Source organism: Rhinolophus ferrumequinum, chromosome 14 (genome assembly GCF_004115265.2).
Source record: "Rhinolophus ferrumequinum isolate MPI-CBG mRhiFer1 chromosome 14, mRhiFer1_v1.p, whole genome shotgun sequence".
Lineage (NCBI taxonomy): Eukaryota > Metazoa > Chordata > Mammalia > Chiroptera > Rhinolophidae > Rhinolophus > Rhinolophus ferrumequinum.
In genome coordinates, this window is record NC_046297.1 from 46,755,108 (window position 1) to 46,773,026 (window position 17,919).

The window sequence follows — 17,919 nt, forward strand, 5'->3', positions numbered from 1 at the left end:
TTACAAGTTTGAACTGGGGAATGCCTCCTGTGATAGAAAACACACGGGTTTAACCAGGCTGGTTTTGATTTTCTTGTCTACAGAATGGGAAGATAGTATTTCCTATTTGTCACACAGATAATTCCTTTAGATTAATGAGAGTGTTTATGTTTCTTTGTTTCTGAGTTCTGCTCAGACCAATATTATCTGTTGAAGTTATGCTAAATAATAAAGCATATAATGTTTGAAGTAACAATTCATAAATGATATTGTTAAGCTCATTTCCAAAATACTAGCTAAAAGAGGGTGCTGTAATTTAATCTTTTTACATTATAGCATTGCCAACATTTACTCCTTTTTTGCATTGCCATAAAGACATAGTTTATAAACCTTAGGTTTCAAAGATGTCTTCTTGAAAGGATTCACTTGATAAACCTATAAAGAATTCATGTTTATTTTATTTTTACGTTTCACTCTAATAAAATAAGTTTTGTGGTCTTAATCAAAACAGAAATATTTAAATAAATAATCATGCATAGTAGTTCCTCTAATGGTTACTTTTATTTGTACTTACTGACTGTTAATTTATATGTTTTTATTTCCAGGTATTCAAGGAAAACTAATTATTGAACTAATTAAGGAACTAAGTCCTGAAGTCAGAAGCCAGGTTTCATAGCTGGAATTAGATATTCCGTATCTTCTAAAATATTGACATAATATAGGATGCACTTTGGAAATATGAATCCAGCTGAAAAATTTTAAATCATATGTAGCATATGTGTAAAAGCAGAATTTTTCTTCTCTTATCTCAGAAATATGATTACGTATCTCTATTCATTTATCTCTCTGACCCCTGTTTTTTTCTAATTCTATTTCAGATTCTCAATTAAGATCCTAAAATTATCAGAGTAGGCTAAGCCTTATTTAAGCTAACCATATGGTTCAGTAAAGTTTGTGATTTTAATGTTGGGTTGACATAAGCTTACTTAAAAACATTTGGGAGAAATCTAGAATTTAGTTTTTATCCTCACTTCAATATTCAGCACACAGCATTCCGTTCCCAATTTTCCAGCTCTTAAGCAATTAAATGTTCTATTTACATCAGAGCAAAGGCTGCCTACAGAAGAGTTTAAGAATGAAAGCCTTGATATCTTAAATTGTAAATTGTGTTTTAACATAAAGAGCATAAAAAGTTTTTGTTTGTTTGCTTTCTATAATCAAGTTAATGAAGGATAAATAGTGCATTTGGCAAGTAGTTCTGCTGTGTGTCTATCTCTCTTGATTAGAGAAGGCAAAGAATTTAAAAAAAAAAAAGTCCTGTCCTCTCTTTTGGCCCAAATTCCAAAGGCACACTCCAGAGTTGCTGATCAAGTCTGATATTTTTTTCTCCCTCTCCCAGGAACTGCTAGGATGTTCTATAAAAAGATGTCAGGAGCGCCAGCCTAGGAAAGTTGAATGCCCCAAATGCCCTGCACTGCCTATAAGTATAAATGAAAAATGTTAAAGATTATTTAAAAACAGGAAAGACCTTTTGCAAAATGCTTTTGATTTATTGCTGTGTATTGTACAGATCTTTATCAATTATTCTCACTCCATTTTATTCAAAAACTATTGTAAACTATGAGTTGGCATGTTGCTGCAGATGGAAAAAAGGCATTAATCAACTCTAAATAAACAAGTGCAAAGATCTATCTAACAACTATGAAGTAGTTAACACATTTTTAAGCAATTTTGTTATAGAAAAGAGGTCTAAAGGAGTAGTGCTTAATTATCTGGACTCCTCTGTGCTGGGCTCCCTTTTGATTGTATTAATGAAGCAGCTGGCCCATTGTTTCCCTTTAATTCCTCTATTGTTTTAAGAATATGTCACAGCTCTTTATTCTTTTATCAGGTACTGTGCAGGAGGATCCACACAATACCTCATATTCCTACTGTATTTGCCAATGCACAAAGAAACCTCCACAGTGGTTTTCAAAGAAGGGGCACACATAATTTATAAGTTCTGTTCCTTGCACTTCTCCACTGTCAAGAATTTCAACAGTATTGGATTTGAATTCATTATAAAATTTGTATTCAACAATGTGGCTACATATAGATATACGTACTGTGTTAATGTCTAAACCCTGAGATCTGAGCAGGAACACACGCGATGTTGAAATGGCAATTATTTAGCTTTAGGGAGTTATTCTGACCAATTGTTTCCAGGTTATAGAAAAAATAATAATTTCACAAGTGGGCATCATTGGATTTTCAAATTATTTAGTAAAAATAAAAGAAGGTAATGACCAAACAGGTAAACAGATAAGTAGCCTCGTTTCCTCCATCTCCATAAATATAGTATCCGTGTGTGTGTGTGTGTGTGTGTGTTAAACAGTCCATTTATCCCCCCAGAGAATGGCTTTAATTTACTTGAGTGTGCCTAAGAGGTATCATGATTTCCTCAATAGACTAATATGTAATCTTTATCAACTGAACTCTGATCATCAGTTGATCATCATCTTCTATCACACGTGTGCATGAAATAGACTTTTAGGTAACACAGAAATATCACTGTACATCTTAAGAAATCAAAATTCCATAGCAATTTAGTGTATATTTTTATGCCAGGATTATTAAAAATGCTGGCTCATTTATACATAATTACTATTCTCCAAGTATCCATGAAAACCACAAAAAAATCACTCGTGATAAAATAGTCTTGAAGATCTGATTCACATAGAGTTTCTCTTTTTACGCACGTGGCTTTTTTTCTTTTTCTTTTTTTTTTCCTTGTCAAATGTCTGTATTTGGGAGGCTGTTTTATTGATTTTTTTCCCCCTAGAGTTCCCAGTCTAATGAAGAGAAGTAAGACTTAATGACTTAATGCTATGTAGTAAAAGTTACTGACTTCAGCTTTTAGAAAAGCCCTTAGAATAAATGATTATTGTAAACCCCCTATTTCCTTTTGTATTATTAGGTGAGTAGTGTGTGTGGGGTTTTATTTTTTTTCTTTTTTCTTTTTTTAGCTTAACATAAAGTTTCAAACTGGTATCCCTACCTACTTGCTTAAGGTTCCTTATCCTTCTATGTACTGAGGCGGAGTAATACAAAAATCTAAATGTGCTTTAATTGCTTCAATTTGCTGTGTATTTTTATGCTAAGCTTAGGTTTGTATCTTGATGAGCCCAGACATAGTTGTGCTTGAGGTTTACAGCTTCACATTGCTTGCATTTCCTTCTTTTTACAAAGCAAGCGTCTATCAATCACACAGATAAATTAGAAAGGAACATGTATAGACGTAACACATGGAAAAGATTTTTCAGCGTGCTGTGTAATTATTAACCTGATTTTTACCATTGTAAGAAGCCGTGAATTGCAGATAGCATGGACGAAGTTAAATGCTTTTATACTGGATACATTTTGCTTATACAGAACTCTATAGGTATGGTCGAACAATATAATTGAAGCTTTGTCAGCTCTGTAACCTAGCAACAGATAATACTGTTAGGTTACTGAATTGCTCCTGGTTGACAAGTAGGGAGTATTTTTGTGTTTATCATGTTTGCTAATGATGGGATCCTTTCCAAAAGGCTTGTCTTAATCTTAATTAGAGTTTATCAGCAGAGGTCTGCATGACATTGTGCAGACACTGATTTCATAAATAATAAAAAGTGCAAGTGAAAAATTTGGCAGGATGGGGAGATATTTAAGGCCACTGCTTCTAGTAAGAGGAGTGTGAATTTCCAAAACATAATCGAGTTTGAACTGTGATTTTATTCTTTATTTTCGAAACTTGGAGTGCACTTCATTGTAGTTTTGACAGCAATTATGAGAAAATTTATAAGCTTCCTGTTAGGAACCGTATCTGTTTGTATAAGAACTTTGATCATAAACATTTCTTAGAACAGCAAATACGTGGTTTTTAAAGAACGTCAAGGTCTTAGTTATTACTTTCAGTGGAACCTTGAATGTATTTGTCCTTTATTTGTGAAGGGAGTGGTGTGTGGGTGGGGAGACGGGCGAGTGACTGTGTTTGCAGCATAAGAGGCAGACAAAGAGAGAATCCTAAAATAACCTTTACATTTAGTGAAAGCCAGGAAGGTATCAGATAGCTGCTCCAGTGCCCGATATCATTTGATAAAGACTTCATGCCCATGCATTAGAAATGTGATTTTTTTTTTGCTCTGGTTTGCACAATATGATCTTTTACAGTTTTGGGGGATGCAGTATTATTGATCATTTCTAATAAGTTACATACCTTCAAAATAATAAAGAATTAAACATTGTAAAACTCAATATAATTCACAAATTTATTAAGTTCTAACTTGCTTCTTCACCTGAAAGATCATGGATGCTAAGTCATTACATCCTTGTTCTTTCTGCCTTTCTTCTTATCGCTCTTACATTCTTCAAATATTGGGGAAGGGAAAGGGGAAATTCAAAGCTATTTTCAAATGTCATTTTCTCAGTTTTAAAATGGACATCCCTCTGCTGAACTGTCTGAACACATCTCTGAAATATTTGATTATCAAGAGACTTTTTTTGTTCATAGGGTCTCACTCTTTCTACCTTATACAAATTGCAGATAGTTTACCCTTATGCCGGTGATTCTTAGCTCTACAGGCACAGGAAGCCCTTTGGGGAGCTACTAAAAAAATAATGAAGCCCAAACATCATTCCCAGAGATTTTGATTTGCTTAATCTGGGGTGGGACCCAGAAATCAGTGTTCACTAAGGGTAGTCAGGATTGCCAACCAGTGTTTGATGGTTAAGTAGAATTTTTATGCCTTTTTAGTGTCCCCCCTGAACTTGCAGTTTAAATAGGGAATTGGGCAGATGCTACATTCATATTTGATATTATCAAATGAGTTTAATATGTATGAAATATTTAAAACAGTACTTGGCACATAGTAAGTGCTTTCTAAATGTTAGTTATTATAATTATTTAGTAGTCATGTTGGAAGATAACCTGGAGTTCCTTCCACATCACAAGTATAGACATTATTCTCCAGATTGTAACTATGCATTTAAAACCTATATCTCATCACTGTGTCATCTTCTGGACACTGTTTCAGAAAGTGAACCATTTTATTTCTGATTCAGAGAGATAACTGCTAATTACTCAATTGCGTAATCACGATAAGGTGCAGTTAGTGGACATCAGATGGTGCTGTGACTTGGGACACCTGGGTTTTCACACAGAATCGAGAGCTAAACTGCCTCATTCAAATCCGATCTCCCATTTCTCCTTGTCTTCTTTCAGTTCCACTGTAGCTCTGTGACCTTGAAAATTTATGTGCACTTCCAGCCCCGTGATCTCACAGCCCATGGTAACCACTTAATAAATGTGTGATAATTACTATTATTAGCACATTGGTTATAGAAGCATTAAAAGTTGCTCACAACTTGATGATAATAATCTAGAGGGTATCCAGCCTAGAGCTGTCATTTTCTATGGTGTAGGTAAAGCAATTCTTCAAGGTCACACAGTAACTAATAATCAATTTAGGACTAGAACTAAAGTTTCTTACCCACCAGTCAAGTGCTCTTTCTAGTTCATCTCTGCACTGAGGACAAATACATTCTCAGTGATTTTGAGTGCCACCTGTGCTTCATTATGAGCATGTAGTCCCTTAAACCAAGATCATTTGCTCTGGATTGGCTATGCAAAGAGTGTTGTAAGAGTTTTATCAATTAAACAAATATGACATTACTCTGTGTGCACCCAACATATTTACATAATTCTACTTGTGTTTTTATCGATATACCATTAGTATAGATTAGTACACTGAAAATCCTCTCGGTTTAAATCTAGGGCATTAAGCATAATCCTGCGTATGAAAGCTACAGAAAACATTGTTTAGATTCCTTAAATTTCATATCCATAGAGAGTTGACAGGAACACTGCACTGGCATTGAAAACACAGACAGAAACCCAAATCAATAGAGTAACCAGGAGCTATATCATGCACGATTTTCAGATCTACATCAATTTCCGAAGTTCATTCAAACAACAATGGTTAACGTGGGCAAATAAAGTGAATTCCATCTCAGCAACTAGGGACTGATCTTTCAGGAAGTAGTTTGTTAAAGTAGCTTAACTGGAAGGGAGGAGACCTTACTCTTGTTTTGTTTATGAACGATCTCCTATGAAGAGCACCTTATGAAGTTATATTCCCATCTTTAGCTATGGCTAAAGACCTTGTGCAAATATTCTCGGTTCACAGTGGATGTTTCCTAGTGAATAAATAGTACTTTCATTTTTTTCTAATTTCTTTATTATGGGGATATATATATATATATATATATATATAATAAAATTTACTATCTTAACCAATTTTAAGCATACAGTTCACTGGCATTTAGTACATTAACATTACTGTGCAAACATTCCCACCACCCATTTCCAGAATTCTTTTCATCCTGTAAAACTGAAACTCTGTACCCATTAAGCAATAACGCTCCATTTCTCCCTGCCCCTAGTCACTGGCAACCAAAATTCTTACTTTCTCTCTCTTTGATTTTGAATAGCCTATGTATAAGAGGAATCATATAGTATTTGCCTTTTTGTGACTGGCTTATTTCACTTAGCAAAATGTCCTCAAGGACCATCTATGTTGTAGCATGTGTCAGAATGTCCTTCCTTTTTAAGGCTGCATAATATTCCATTGTGTGTATATGCCACATTTTGCTTATCCATTCTTCTGTCAGTGGACACTTGGGTTGCTTCCATGTTTTAACTATTTTTAATAATGCTGCTCTTCTCTGAACATGCGTGTGCAAATATCTGAGAGCCTGCTTTCGATTTTTCTGGATCATAGGTAATTCTATTTATAATTTTTTGAGGAAATTCCATTCTGTTTTCCACAATGACAGTACCATTTTACACTCTCATTAGCAGTGTACCAGGGTTCCATTCTTGCCAATTCTTGTTATTTTCTGGGTTTTGTGTTTTGTTTGATAATGAATGGTGCTCTCATTTTAAAGCCAAATATAATACCTTGTGCTTTATTTCTCTTGAACATGAGGTCAATCAAGGAAGACGCCAAAATAGCTAAATATCAACATGATTTAGCATTTTCATGCCCTCAGATTGTTTCTTAATCGAGATGGATACTACTGCCTTTCATTCGATAGCAAATTAGAGTTGGCCATATTTACCCTACCTCTAAAAACAGTAGGGTAGGAAACTGGTTCTCCTGCCTACTCAGCCCCAAGTTGATTGCTATAAACTATTTCTAATTCTAACTAGTCAAGATATAGTATGTAATTCACAAATGGATGTAGCCTTAACCGTTTTTTTCTGAAATGATTTAGCTCTCACCAGTGAAGCATAGATACATTTGCTCATTGAATTCAGAGGTTTGTCTTTTCTTTCTGCTAAGATTTCTTTTCTTGGATTTAGCAGGGCATTGAGAAATGAGAATAATAGCCCCAATCAGACCAAAACAAAAGGATAACAATGGTTAACAATTATGTAGCACTTAATATATGTCAGGTGCTGTTCTTAAGCTTTCACATATATTAGCTTATTTAATCCTCATAATAACACCATGAGTTCAGCACTATTATCATCATGCCCATTTTGAAGAAACTGATAGGCCAAATGCTTAGGTGACAATTTGAAGGTCACATAGTAAGTGGCAGAGGCAAGATTTGCACTTCGACAATCTGGTTCCATTGTCCATACTTCCTCCAGATGGGATTATATCCTTCGCTAGCAATCCCACTTAGAACACTTCTTTTTAATCAGTAATTGAAATTATGCTAGAATACTTGTGAATGTCTCTCCCTGTAAATAACTCCATCAGTTAAACACTGAACATTCACCATCTAAAAAACTCAGCCAGTTTCAAAGAGGCAACCCATGATTTTTGTGGTGCCATTCTCTTGGTTCCTCTCTAATTTTTTTCAAATATGTGTTGTCTATATGTCTAAATGATCCCATCTCCTCTACCCACATTTTAAATGTTAAGATTTCTCAAGTTTCAATCTTTGGTCCTTTTCTTTTTACACTGTACTCTTCCTGTGTTAACCACAATAATGCAAAGAGCACCACAGTCATTTAGAATGTACTGATGGTTTCCAAAATAGTTTTTCCAGCGTTATGTCTCATTCAAGTTCCAAGTACCTCCTAGATAACATTCACCGGAAAGCCTCTCACATACCTCAGATGTTACAATTCAGTAATTCCATGCATACACATACAAATGTGCACTACACATGCACATGCATACTTGGGCTTTGGAGCTGGACACACAGAAGTCTAAATCATGACTCTGCCACAGACCACATGTGTGACTTCCGGCAAGTTAATTAACTTCTCCAAGCTCCAATTTTCTGAACTCTAAAATGGGGAATATATCACCTACTTCACAGAATAATTGACAGGATCAAAATAGATGAAGTACATCAAATACCTCGCTTTTCTGGCCCAAAGTGCTCCTAAATAGTACCAATTATCTCCTTGTTGTCTTAACTACACTTGTTACTATACCAGCTTTACTCCCTCATTAATGGCAGTGCCATTAGCTGGTTTCCCAAACCAGCAACTTTTGTGTCATTTTCAACAGCTCCTTTTCTCCTTCTCATCTCACGAAATCACCCCAGTCCACTCTAAGCCCCATGTCTTGAGCCTGGCCCTTTTCTCCTTTACAAGTTACATTACACTTCTCACAACTGAACTAGTATAACAGCGTCCAAATGGCTCTTCTTCAGTTCACTCTCCTTACTACACAGATCTTTATTCCAGGGGGCGTAAGGGGTGGGGTGGGGGAGCCCATGTGAAGAATTTTTTCATTTATTCACTCAAATAAATATATACTATCTCCCCACCATGAGCCAGACACAACTGTTTGTATATTACGTTCAAAGCTTCTCATCCTACTCTAACCTCTTTTTGTGGGAGGAAGCCCTGGTTTGCAATGTTTGCCAGTTCCAGTGGCAAATGCTTTCACTCTCACCATGGCCAGTTTCAAGTTACCAGTGTGATATTAACCAACATAAAATTCCTGACAATTGAACATTCTGCCCTTGACCCAGAATAGGCTGGGTCAAGCACACCAATGCTCAGAGACCATTTTCTCACTCAGACCCCAAGCTCCAGGTTTGCTGGCTTCTGAACCATTATCAGGGCCAGTCAGGCTCTTCCAAAATCCTGCACTTACATGCATGCTCCTTTCTCTGCTGGTAATGGTGTACCTGCAGGTCCCCTACACATACTTTTGCTATTTTACCTCTATTCTTCATAAGTCAATCAAAAAGTCACCTTGGATGGCTTGCCGGACTCTCCCAAGAAATGTCAGTTAGTCACTCATCTTACATTTTCTTTAGCATTAGGGGATGACACCACCATGTGCTATTGTCAGTTACCTGTTTATATGTGTGCATTCTAATTGTATAGCTATGTGTGAAGCCATAGGGCCCAGCCTGGCACACAGCAGAGAGTTCAAGGAATAGCTGATGAATGAATGATTTGAAAAATTGAGTCCTAAGAAGACTGACTTTTGCATCAAGTCTACACAGCACATTTTCAGACTAATATTATAAGTTCAGATTGAATTTTATAATTTAGACTAACTAAGACCTGGTCGTATTTTAATATAATATAAGACCAAGTATAATATAATGTAATGTAATATAATATAATACCAGGTCTTATATTAATTTTTGTTCCGAAAGACGCATTAGAGCTGATGGTCCGGCTAGGTCTTATTTTCGAGGAAACATGGTAATATTTGTGAAGATTATTTTTATTTATTTATTTATTTATTTATTTATTTATTTATTTATTTTTGGAGCTTTTTGGTATCTTCTCTAAAATCTCTATTTCTCCTGGGTAACTGAGTCCAAAACTTTTCTTTTGTAAAAAACAATGATAGCTGGATTTACCAATAATATAAATTTACTAATAATGTTAAATTCTTACTAATAATGTAAGTTATTTGGTTCCACTGAAATCCAATGACTCAGAAAGACCAAACCTGAATGGTAATCTTTGTTCTGCCCTCCCCACCTCTCAATGACAGACTCACTTAATAAACTGTGTCCTAGAGGAAAGATATGGTGTACATGATTACCTTGTCTATACTTGTAAGTAGTTTGAATCTGTATGCACATCGGAGAAGGTATTGCAGCCGATGGCAGAAGCTTTCTTCAGAGAAGAAGCTCACCAGCAGAAATACCGCCACTTAGCACTTTTCAATGCTCATCTGATTCCTCAGTGATACCTTTGAGTGTCCTTGTTTGTTAATAAATGTCAATCTATTTTACAACTTGGGTAAATGTGTATGCTTTCAGATACGGAGAGTCAAAGTAAAAGCAAAAAGTGAAATTGTTTTCTAGTCTTAGTATTACATATTTGTGTTTTACTTTGAAACTCACACACACTCAAGGTCTGTAATTTTAGCTTTATTTTTTCTCAAACGTGTATTGTCATGGATGGTGTTTTGTTTGTTTTCCTTTAAAACTTAATCAGCTGGTTTAATTAATTGTTCAAGGAACCTCTAAAACAATGTCCTGATTCTTCTGTGCAACTGTGCCATGTCCTATGGTGGTGTTATCTTTTCCACCAGATTTTTACCACAAATTGTTTAAAAACTATGATCTCTTTGAGGGTGGAAAAATGAAGTGCAGTTGAAAAGACAGTAATGCTGACAGATAAACAGAGCAATATGACTTATCAGAATGGGTACAATTTTTGCTTACTTAATGAGTACAACATATAGCCCTGAAATATATAAACAATGAAAAAAGCTTTATAACATATCAAGTATGCCACATTATTTCAGCCATAACTGTACAGGATACGTATCTAGGCCTGAGAGTGTAGATAACAAAATATAAGTGCTTTGCCTGTCTAAACATGTTAAATAAATGAGCATTCGCTATCGCATTCCAATACATTAGAAGATGTACTTGCATAGTTAATTTTCTTTTTAATGCACCACACGTGATCATTTGAAGCCCAGAGCCAGAGTATATCTTAGTGTTTGAAGAAAGAGTTCTTTTCATTTAAACAAATCTTTATTTAAATAAGCCTTTTGAAAAAGATCTTTGTCATACCTTCTTTTCAGGAAGTTCAATCAGGGTAAATGGAGATAAAGAAGCCACATTATAAGGCACATTATATAAGTAAAGATCAGTCAGTCAAAAAAAAATAAATATACATGTCAGCAGAAAAGACAGTAATGCTTTTTAATGCTTTTAATAAGGAGCATAAAACTAACCAAATTTTATTCTAAATTTCTAGATTTTAGGTGCTTTTGTTTATTTGTTTTGTAGTTTTAATCATTTGGTATTGATACAATCAAAGTATTTTGGGAAGAGAGACTGTGAGGGAGGAAAAGAGGAAGAAAGAGAAATAACTTTTTACTTTCATAAGGAACAGAAAGTAACTTTGAAAGGCTCACCTGAAGTAAATGTCTGCAGTTAGATCCTTACCTTATAATGCCTGCTTATTTGCAGGCATTATACCCCGTGATATAATATGGTTAATGATTAAGCCAAGCCCGGAAGGCAAACAGTTGACAAAACTCTCTACAAATTATGTCTAACTTGGTTCTCAGTCTTCTTTTGGCCACTGAACAGTTCATTTAATGCAAGGGATACAATTTTGCACATTGGAGGGAAGAGGACTACAGCTGTTGTGTTGATCAAACACTCCACCCCAGGAGGAATGGAAGTGAAAGACAAGAGAAGGTGCTATTGACATCTATCTAATGTACAGCAGACTCAAGCATTCTATGTCAATGCTATCTTTCTCTTCTTCCTCTTAATAGGAGGTCAGCTTTGGTGCACGACTACGAAGGCCATCTCTGAGGGTGAAGAGCTAATTGCTTTCGTGGTGGATTTTGACTCAAGGCTACAAGCTGCCAGTCAGATGAGTCTTACAGAAGGGATGTACCCTGCACGCCTGCTGGACTCAATTCAGCTGCTTCCTCAGCAAGCTGCCATGGCTTCTATTTTGCCTACAGCTATTGTCAATAGTAAGTGCTGAGTGCAATAGCCCGGTACAAAAGCTTTCTAGTTGTGATGGGTACTCATGGGAGAGGGAAAAAAATGTCTACTGACAGACAACTGGGGACAGACTTTTTTCTCTAGTGTTGTGATTTCAGTTTATCTTCTAACTGTGTGTGTGTATGTGTGTGTGTTTATGTGATCGCTTCTCACTTAAATGCATTCATTTCAGGTTGGATTCCTGAACATCACACACAAAAACCTGACATTCTAAACCAGTTGAACAACATTCAAGGCTACTTAGCTATAAGAAGCCCAACAGCTTTCTTGATGCTCCTATAGTAGAATAATTTCAGTATTCTTTAAGGGCTCTAGGGTTAAAAACTTAAAGAAAAAGAATGCAAATCAGTTTTTTTATTAAATATACTAATGAAGAGGAAATTTAATCTCGATAAATCAAGACATCAGCTAATAGACACAAAAAAGATAAGAATAGGAAGAAAAATACATGTAAGCTTAGAATACTTTATATGGAGAATTTTTAAATATGCCCTGGCAAATATACTTTTGTGACTATGTTTTGTTAAAATAACTATTGCACTTAATTAGTATTCCTTGAACACACAAAGTGGCACTTTACATGACAGAAAATCAGTGATCTAGGAGTCCCAAGATCTGAGTTCTATACTCAGCTCTGCTTTTATCTAGCTTTGTGAGAAAACATGAGTAGCAGTTACATCTTAAGAGGAGAATAAATTCTAAAGCTAGTACATAAATGAAACATTGCACTTAGTCAAAAACATCCTTGAAGATCTCTGAAACTCTGAATGATACAAAAGAGAAATATAAAGGCAGCAATGATGTCTTGATATTAAAATACATACTCAACAATAATTATGTTCTTGTATTATAGTAAGAGCATCCTTTAGAGCAAAAAAATTCTCAGGTATATCTGGAATTACTCGGCATCCAACCAGCAGATCCAGTGCACCCAACCCAAGCTAATATTTTTTGATTTCCTTAATGTACATGTAGTTATTTTCTTTACTGGATCTTTATTTTGATTTGTATAGTAAGGAATGTGAAATAACATGAGCCCAACTCGAATTTGAGGCAAAAGGGGTCTGTTACCAGGGATACTAGGCATACTTTATATTATTGAGAAGCTCCAAAGTGTGAATGTTAATTCTATTTGAGATTATACTCTGTTTGCTTTCTGTAGCAAGATGACTATTAATTCCAAATAAATCAGCATGGATGCATACAGCCTTCATTCTCATTCTGAACAGTGTGGCCCTCTGAATAGTGTAAGTGTAACTAAGTTGGGTGGAAGAGACTAAATAATAAATGGTAGTAATTTCGCAATTAAATTTTATTGTGAAATTCTGTGTTGTAAGTGCTGTCCTTACGTCTCATTCATTAGAATTTGGTCCTTGGTTTTCTCCTTACCTCCCTTAACACCATCTCCCTGAGCTATCCTCTTCACTACCATGGGTTCTACCACCAACTGTGCATCGATAATTCACAAATCACAAGTCCAGCTGTTTTTGCCAAGTGTTAGACCTCTGTTGCCACCTTTCCCATGTTCCTCTGTATTTCTTACAGAAATTTCAAATCCTACATATTGAATGTGACCATATGCCCCAGTGTGCCTGGATTAGTCCCAATTTACAACAATATCCCTCAGATTCATTCCCCCTTTCATCACAAAAGTGCCATTATTAAACAATACATTGTCAGGTTTTATCACCCTATATGAGTCTTAGCCTAAATTCATCACCTCTTTGTCATCTATTCCCTGTAGAAATGAATGAAACTGTCACTTACACAGAAATACACGTACTAACAAACCTAGGCACCAAGGAGAAAAAGGTTTTGTTTTAGCATCTAATTGCAAAGTAGTGGTCATCACTTCCCATCAGTTCTACTTTCTCAATGTGACTTTTCTTCCTCATTGTCCTCCTTGCTATGTATTATGAGAGTGTTGACACTAGGGTCCAATAGCAGTTGACCAACTTACGTGATCATGGGCAAGTCAGTCAACTTCACTTTCCTCACCTATAAATGGATGGGGGGGGAGGGGGTGAAATATACACAGAGACATTTTTCATGAGTGAATACATGAAAATACACATCACAGCATGACTTAATAAATACTATAGGACTTCAGCTACCGCACAAATTGTCACAGTTCACTTAGATTATGGTAGCTACCTCCTACCAGTCATTAGTCTTCCTTTCAAATTCACTACCTTCAAAACGCCACACTGATGATTCTATAATATCTGATTCTGTCCGTCTCTTGCTTAAAATGACTCAGTGATTCTCCATAACTATTGAGATAAAAATCTAAACTTATTAAGGGAGACTATAGGGTCTTTGATAGTTTATCCCTGACTTCTATAACCTCATCTCCCCCAGTTCCTATCATGGTCCTTGTCTGAACAGTATCAAACAGACTCCCAGCCTTCATCCAGACCCTCTCTCAGGCTACCATGACTTTCCCTGAGCTGTTCCCTTGGTCAGGAAAACCCAACCCTCTTCTCTACCTCACTAGCTTAATTTCATTCTTTACAACTCAACTAAGGCATGTCATCATCTTCCCTCTAAATCGTTTTCTGACCTCTTCCTCTCTCCACCAAGGAGATCTCCCACCAGTCTAATGTCTGTTTTCCATGCCTAAAGCACCCCTCAGATACCTCCATCATAATAGTCATCACATTCTAATGTAATTATCTGATCATTTGTTCATCAACCCCAGGAAACCTTAAGCTCCTAACAACATCTGTATGGTCTTTTATTTTTATACCCAACCCCGCATAACATCTGGCACATAGTAGACACAATGTATTAAATGAAAAAACTGATGTCGGGTTTGGTGACAACTTTAGGTCAGCCATGACTATAAACCAATTCATATTGCTATTTATAAATGCATATATTTCTAAACCATAAATTCAATTTAAACAATTTAAAATTAATCTCGTGTTTTCATTGAATGTTGGCCTCTCCTACAATACCACTTTCTAAAGAGTCTGTGAGAAGGTAAATTGCATTGAGTGTAACATTACTTTAAAAGCTTAGTTCTGTACTGTGGAACAACATCCACGACTGCACTCATCACTCATCGTCTGATTGCCTAATTCAGAACCTGAGAACAGCCCCTGAGAAAAACTGAACTAAATGCTGCTTTACCCTAAAATGGACAGCAGCTAATGTGTCCCTGTGTTTTTGTCTGCAGAAGATATATTTCCTTGCAAGTCCTGCGGCATCTGGTATCGGAGTGAGCGGAATCTGCAAGCCCATTTGATGTACTATTGCAGTGGGAGGCAAAGAGAAGCTGCTCCAGTGTCAGAAGAAAATGATGACAGTGCTGCTCAGATTTCCAGCCTGTGCCCCTTCCCACAATGCACCAAGAGCTTCTCAAATGCTCGAGCTCTAGAAATGCACCTGAATTCACACAGTGGTAAGTGCCTCCCATGTTTCTTCTTTTGCTCCAGGAGGTTCTATTCTTTCTCTACATGCATACATAAGTACATACATATATACATCTATGTCTATTTAACTATATCTATCTATAAAAACAAAACGTAACTTGCTAGACCAGCTGGTTATCTATGTCATTTACAATCAGTATATTTTACTCAAAGGACTTGGGTCTGAATTCTTTTCTAACTACTGTGCTCAGATTGCAGGCCAAATCATCTATTTTATTTTTTTTTCAACTGAAGTAAAACAGCATCATTTTAGAAAGAAAGTCTCAATACTCTTTGTATATTGTCATTAATATTCATTGATTTAATTGTCAAGTATCTTTGCAAACTGACCCTACTCTTTGCCACATGGCAGGGAATAAATAGTAAACACATAAAAATAAGTATTTTCTGAATTGAAACAAAGCTGTTATTTTGATAGATCCAAGTAAAATCACTTGAAAGAAATTAACTTTTAAATATGGTCTTTAAAATGCTCTTAACTTCCAGAGTGTGTATAATAACAGCTTACTTTATTTTTATGACATCAAACCACTTTGTGTACTATGTTTTAATTTCTTAAGAAAAATTAGTCTGAAAAACATCTAAGTTGTTTGTTTTATTTTTTCCAAGCCCACTCTTAACAGAAAGGTGGCAACTATTCCCATTTATTTTGGAATTGTATGCCCAATTGTTGTTAGTACCATCACACACAATATTCTAATTCCCATATATTAACTTCAGATATTTCTAGGAACATTCTTGGATAGGGCAAACCAAGGTTTGGGAATTACAGTTTTTATTGGCACCTATAATACAAAACTTGTAGGATATTTCTGGGTGATTTCCTTCACTGTTTTTGCTTAGGTTGAATAAATAAAAAACTGAAATAGGTGCTGAGTTTCAAAAAACTAGCTTCAACCTCCAAAATCCTAGTACAGTGCAAACTATTGTCTTTGAACCTATAAAAATAGGCAACTTCCTTTCTACTCATTCTCTTCCCTTTCCCTACACATGAGCTGTCTTTACACAGGTGATAAAGAAGGGAAAGCGGAAACAAGTTGGTTGTTTCACATGGTGAGTAAAGTCATGCATACAACAAAAATAAAGAGAGAGGGATCTTTTCAACTGAACAGAAAAATAAGTATTGGATTAGTTAAGGAGAGAAAAAAAACACAAGAATAAGAAATGTTCTATTGCTACAGGACTGGGTTTTCTCTGCCATATTTTCAGCTTATAAATATAAAAGGCAATTCTCATTTTAGTCTAGAGTACAGACAGGATGAACCAAGTATGATTTAACCACATACCAACAAATGGGAATGAGAGTTGACCTTGGTGAGTAAAAGTATCCAGATCCCACCCGCTAAGGGCTCTGTTCCACAAGGCTGCCCACCCTGGTTCAGATGCCAATCACAAGTCCAGATTATTTCCTGTGCCTCTGACCAATGGATGGTTATAAATCAGAGGTTTGCTAAGACCCACTCTTTGGGCTTGGTTAATTTGTTAGAGCAGCTCACAGAACTCAGGAAAACCATTTATTCACTAGATTAACAGTTTATTCTAATAGGATATGATGCTGGAACAGCCAGATGGAAAAGATGCACAGGGCAAGTTCTGGGGGAAGGGTGAGAAGCTTCCACGCCTTCTTAGAAGGCACCACTCTCCCCTAATCTCCACATGTTCACCAACCCTGAAGCTCTTGGAACCTTTTGGGTCCTTTTGGGTTTTTATGGAGACTTTGTCACATAGGCATGATGGATAAAGTCATTGGCCATTGGCAATTGAACTCATTCTCCAGCCCCTCTCTCCCTCCCAAGGGGTTAAGGGCGGGGGGAGGACTGAAAGTTTCAACATTCTAATCACAGGTTTGGTTCTCCTGGCAACCAGCCCCCTCCCATCTTTAGATTACCTAGGGGACTTTCCAAAAATCACGTCATTAACATAACAAAAGATACCTTTATGACTCTTATCACTGGAAATTGCAATAATTTTAGGATCTGTGAGCCAGGAACCTTGGACAAATATAAGAAATATATTTTGGTTATCTAGATGACCAAAATATATTTCTTATGTATATTTGGTCTGTATATATTTGGTCTGTATTTATTTCTTACATATCACAGTGAGGTTTAACCACCAGTCATTGGTAATATTAAAAAATATTTAATAACTGACTAGAAACAGCCAGTGATCAATCAGCATGGATGTTGGTCAGAAACGACTACATTGGTGCACTGGTGTCTACCAACTGCGTATCATCAGCCCTGGATAGAGATAAACCATGTTCAGCAAAACCAATGAATAGAATTCTAGATTTATGCCAAAGATATATTAGGAGGCTGTTACTGACTTTATAAAATGGTTCCCACTTGGATTCTTTTGAATAAAAACCTAATCTAGTACACTGAGAGTTATTTGATTTACACACAGGTTATCAATTTCAATTCTAATGAACACCTACTTCTTCCTAATGTAGAACATAATGTAGTAAGAAGTTACTGGATTAGAAATGATAAAATCTGAGGTT

At 35.9% G+C, this 17,919-nt stretch overlaps 1 protein-coding gene across 2 annotated transcripts in view; it reads left to right on the forward strand.

The window, feature by feature from the left end:
* Positions 1–17,919, forward strand: part of ZFPM2 (zinc finger protein, FOG family member 2) — a 445,713-nt gene that overhangs the window by 423,928 nt on the left and 3,866 nt on the right. For both annotated transcript variants that reach the window (XM_033126666.1, XM_033126667.1), the window contains 2 exons: positions 11,739–11,945; positions 15,158–15,382. In XM_033126666.1, the coding sequence (XP_032982557.1) occupies positions 11,739–11,945; positions 15,158–15,382 (432 nt within the window). The remainder of the gene's footprint in view (positions 1–11,738; positions 11,946–15,157; positions 15,383–17,919) is intronic.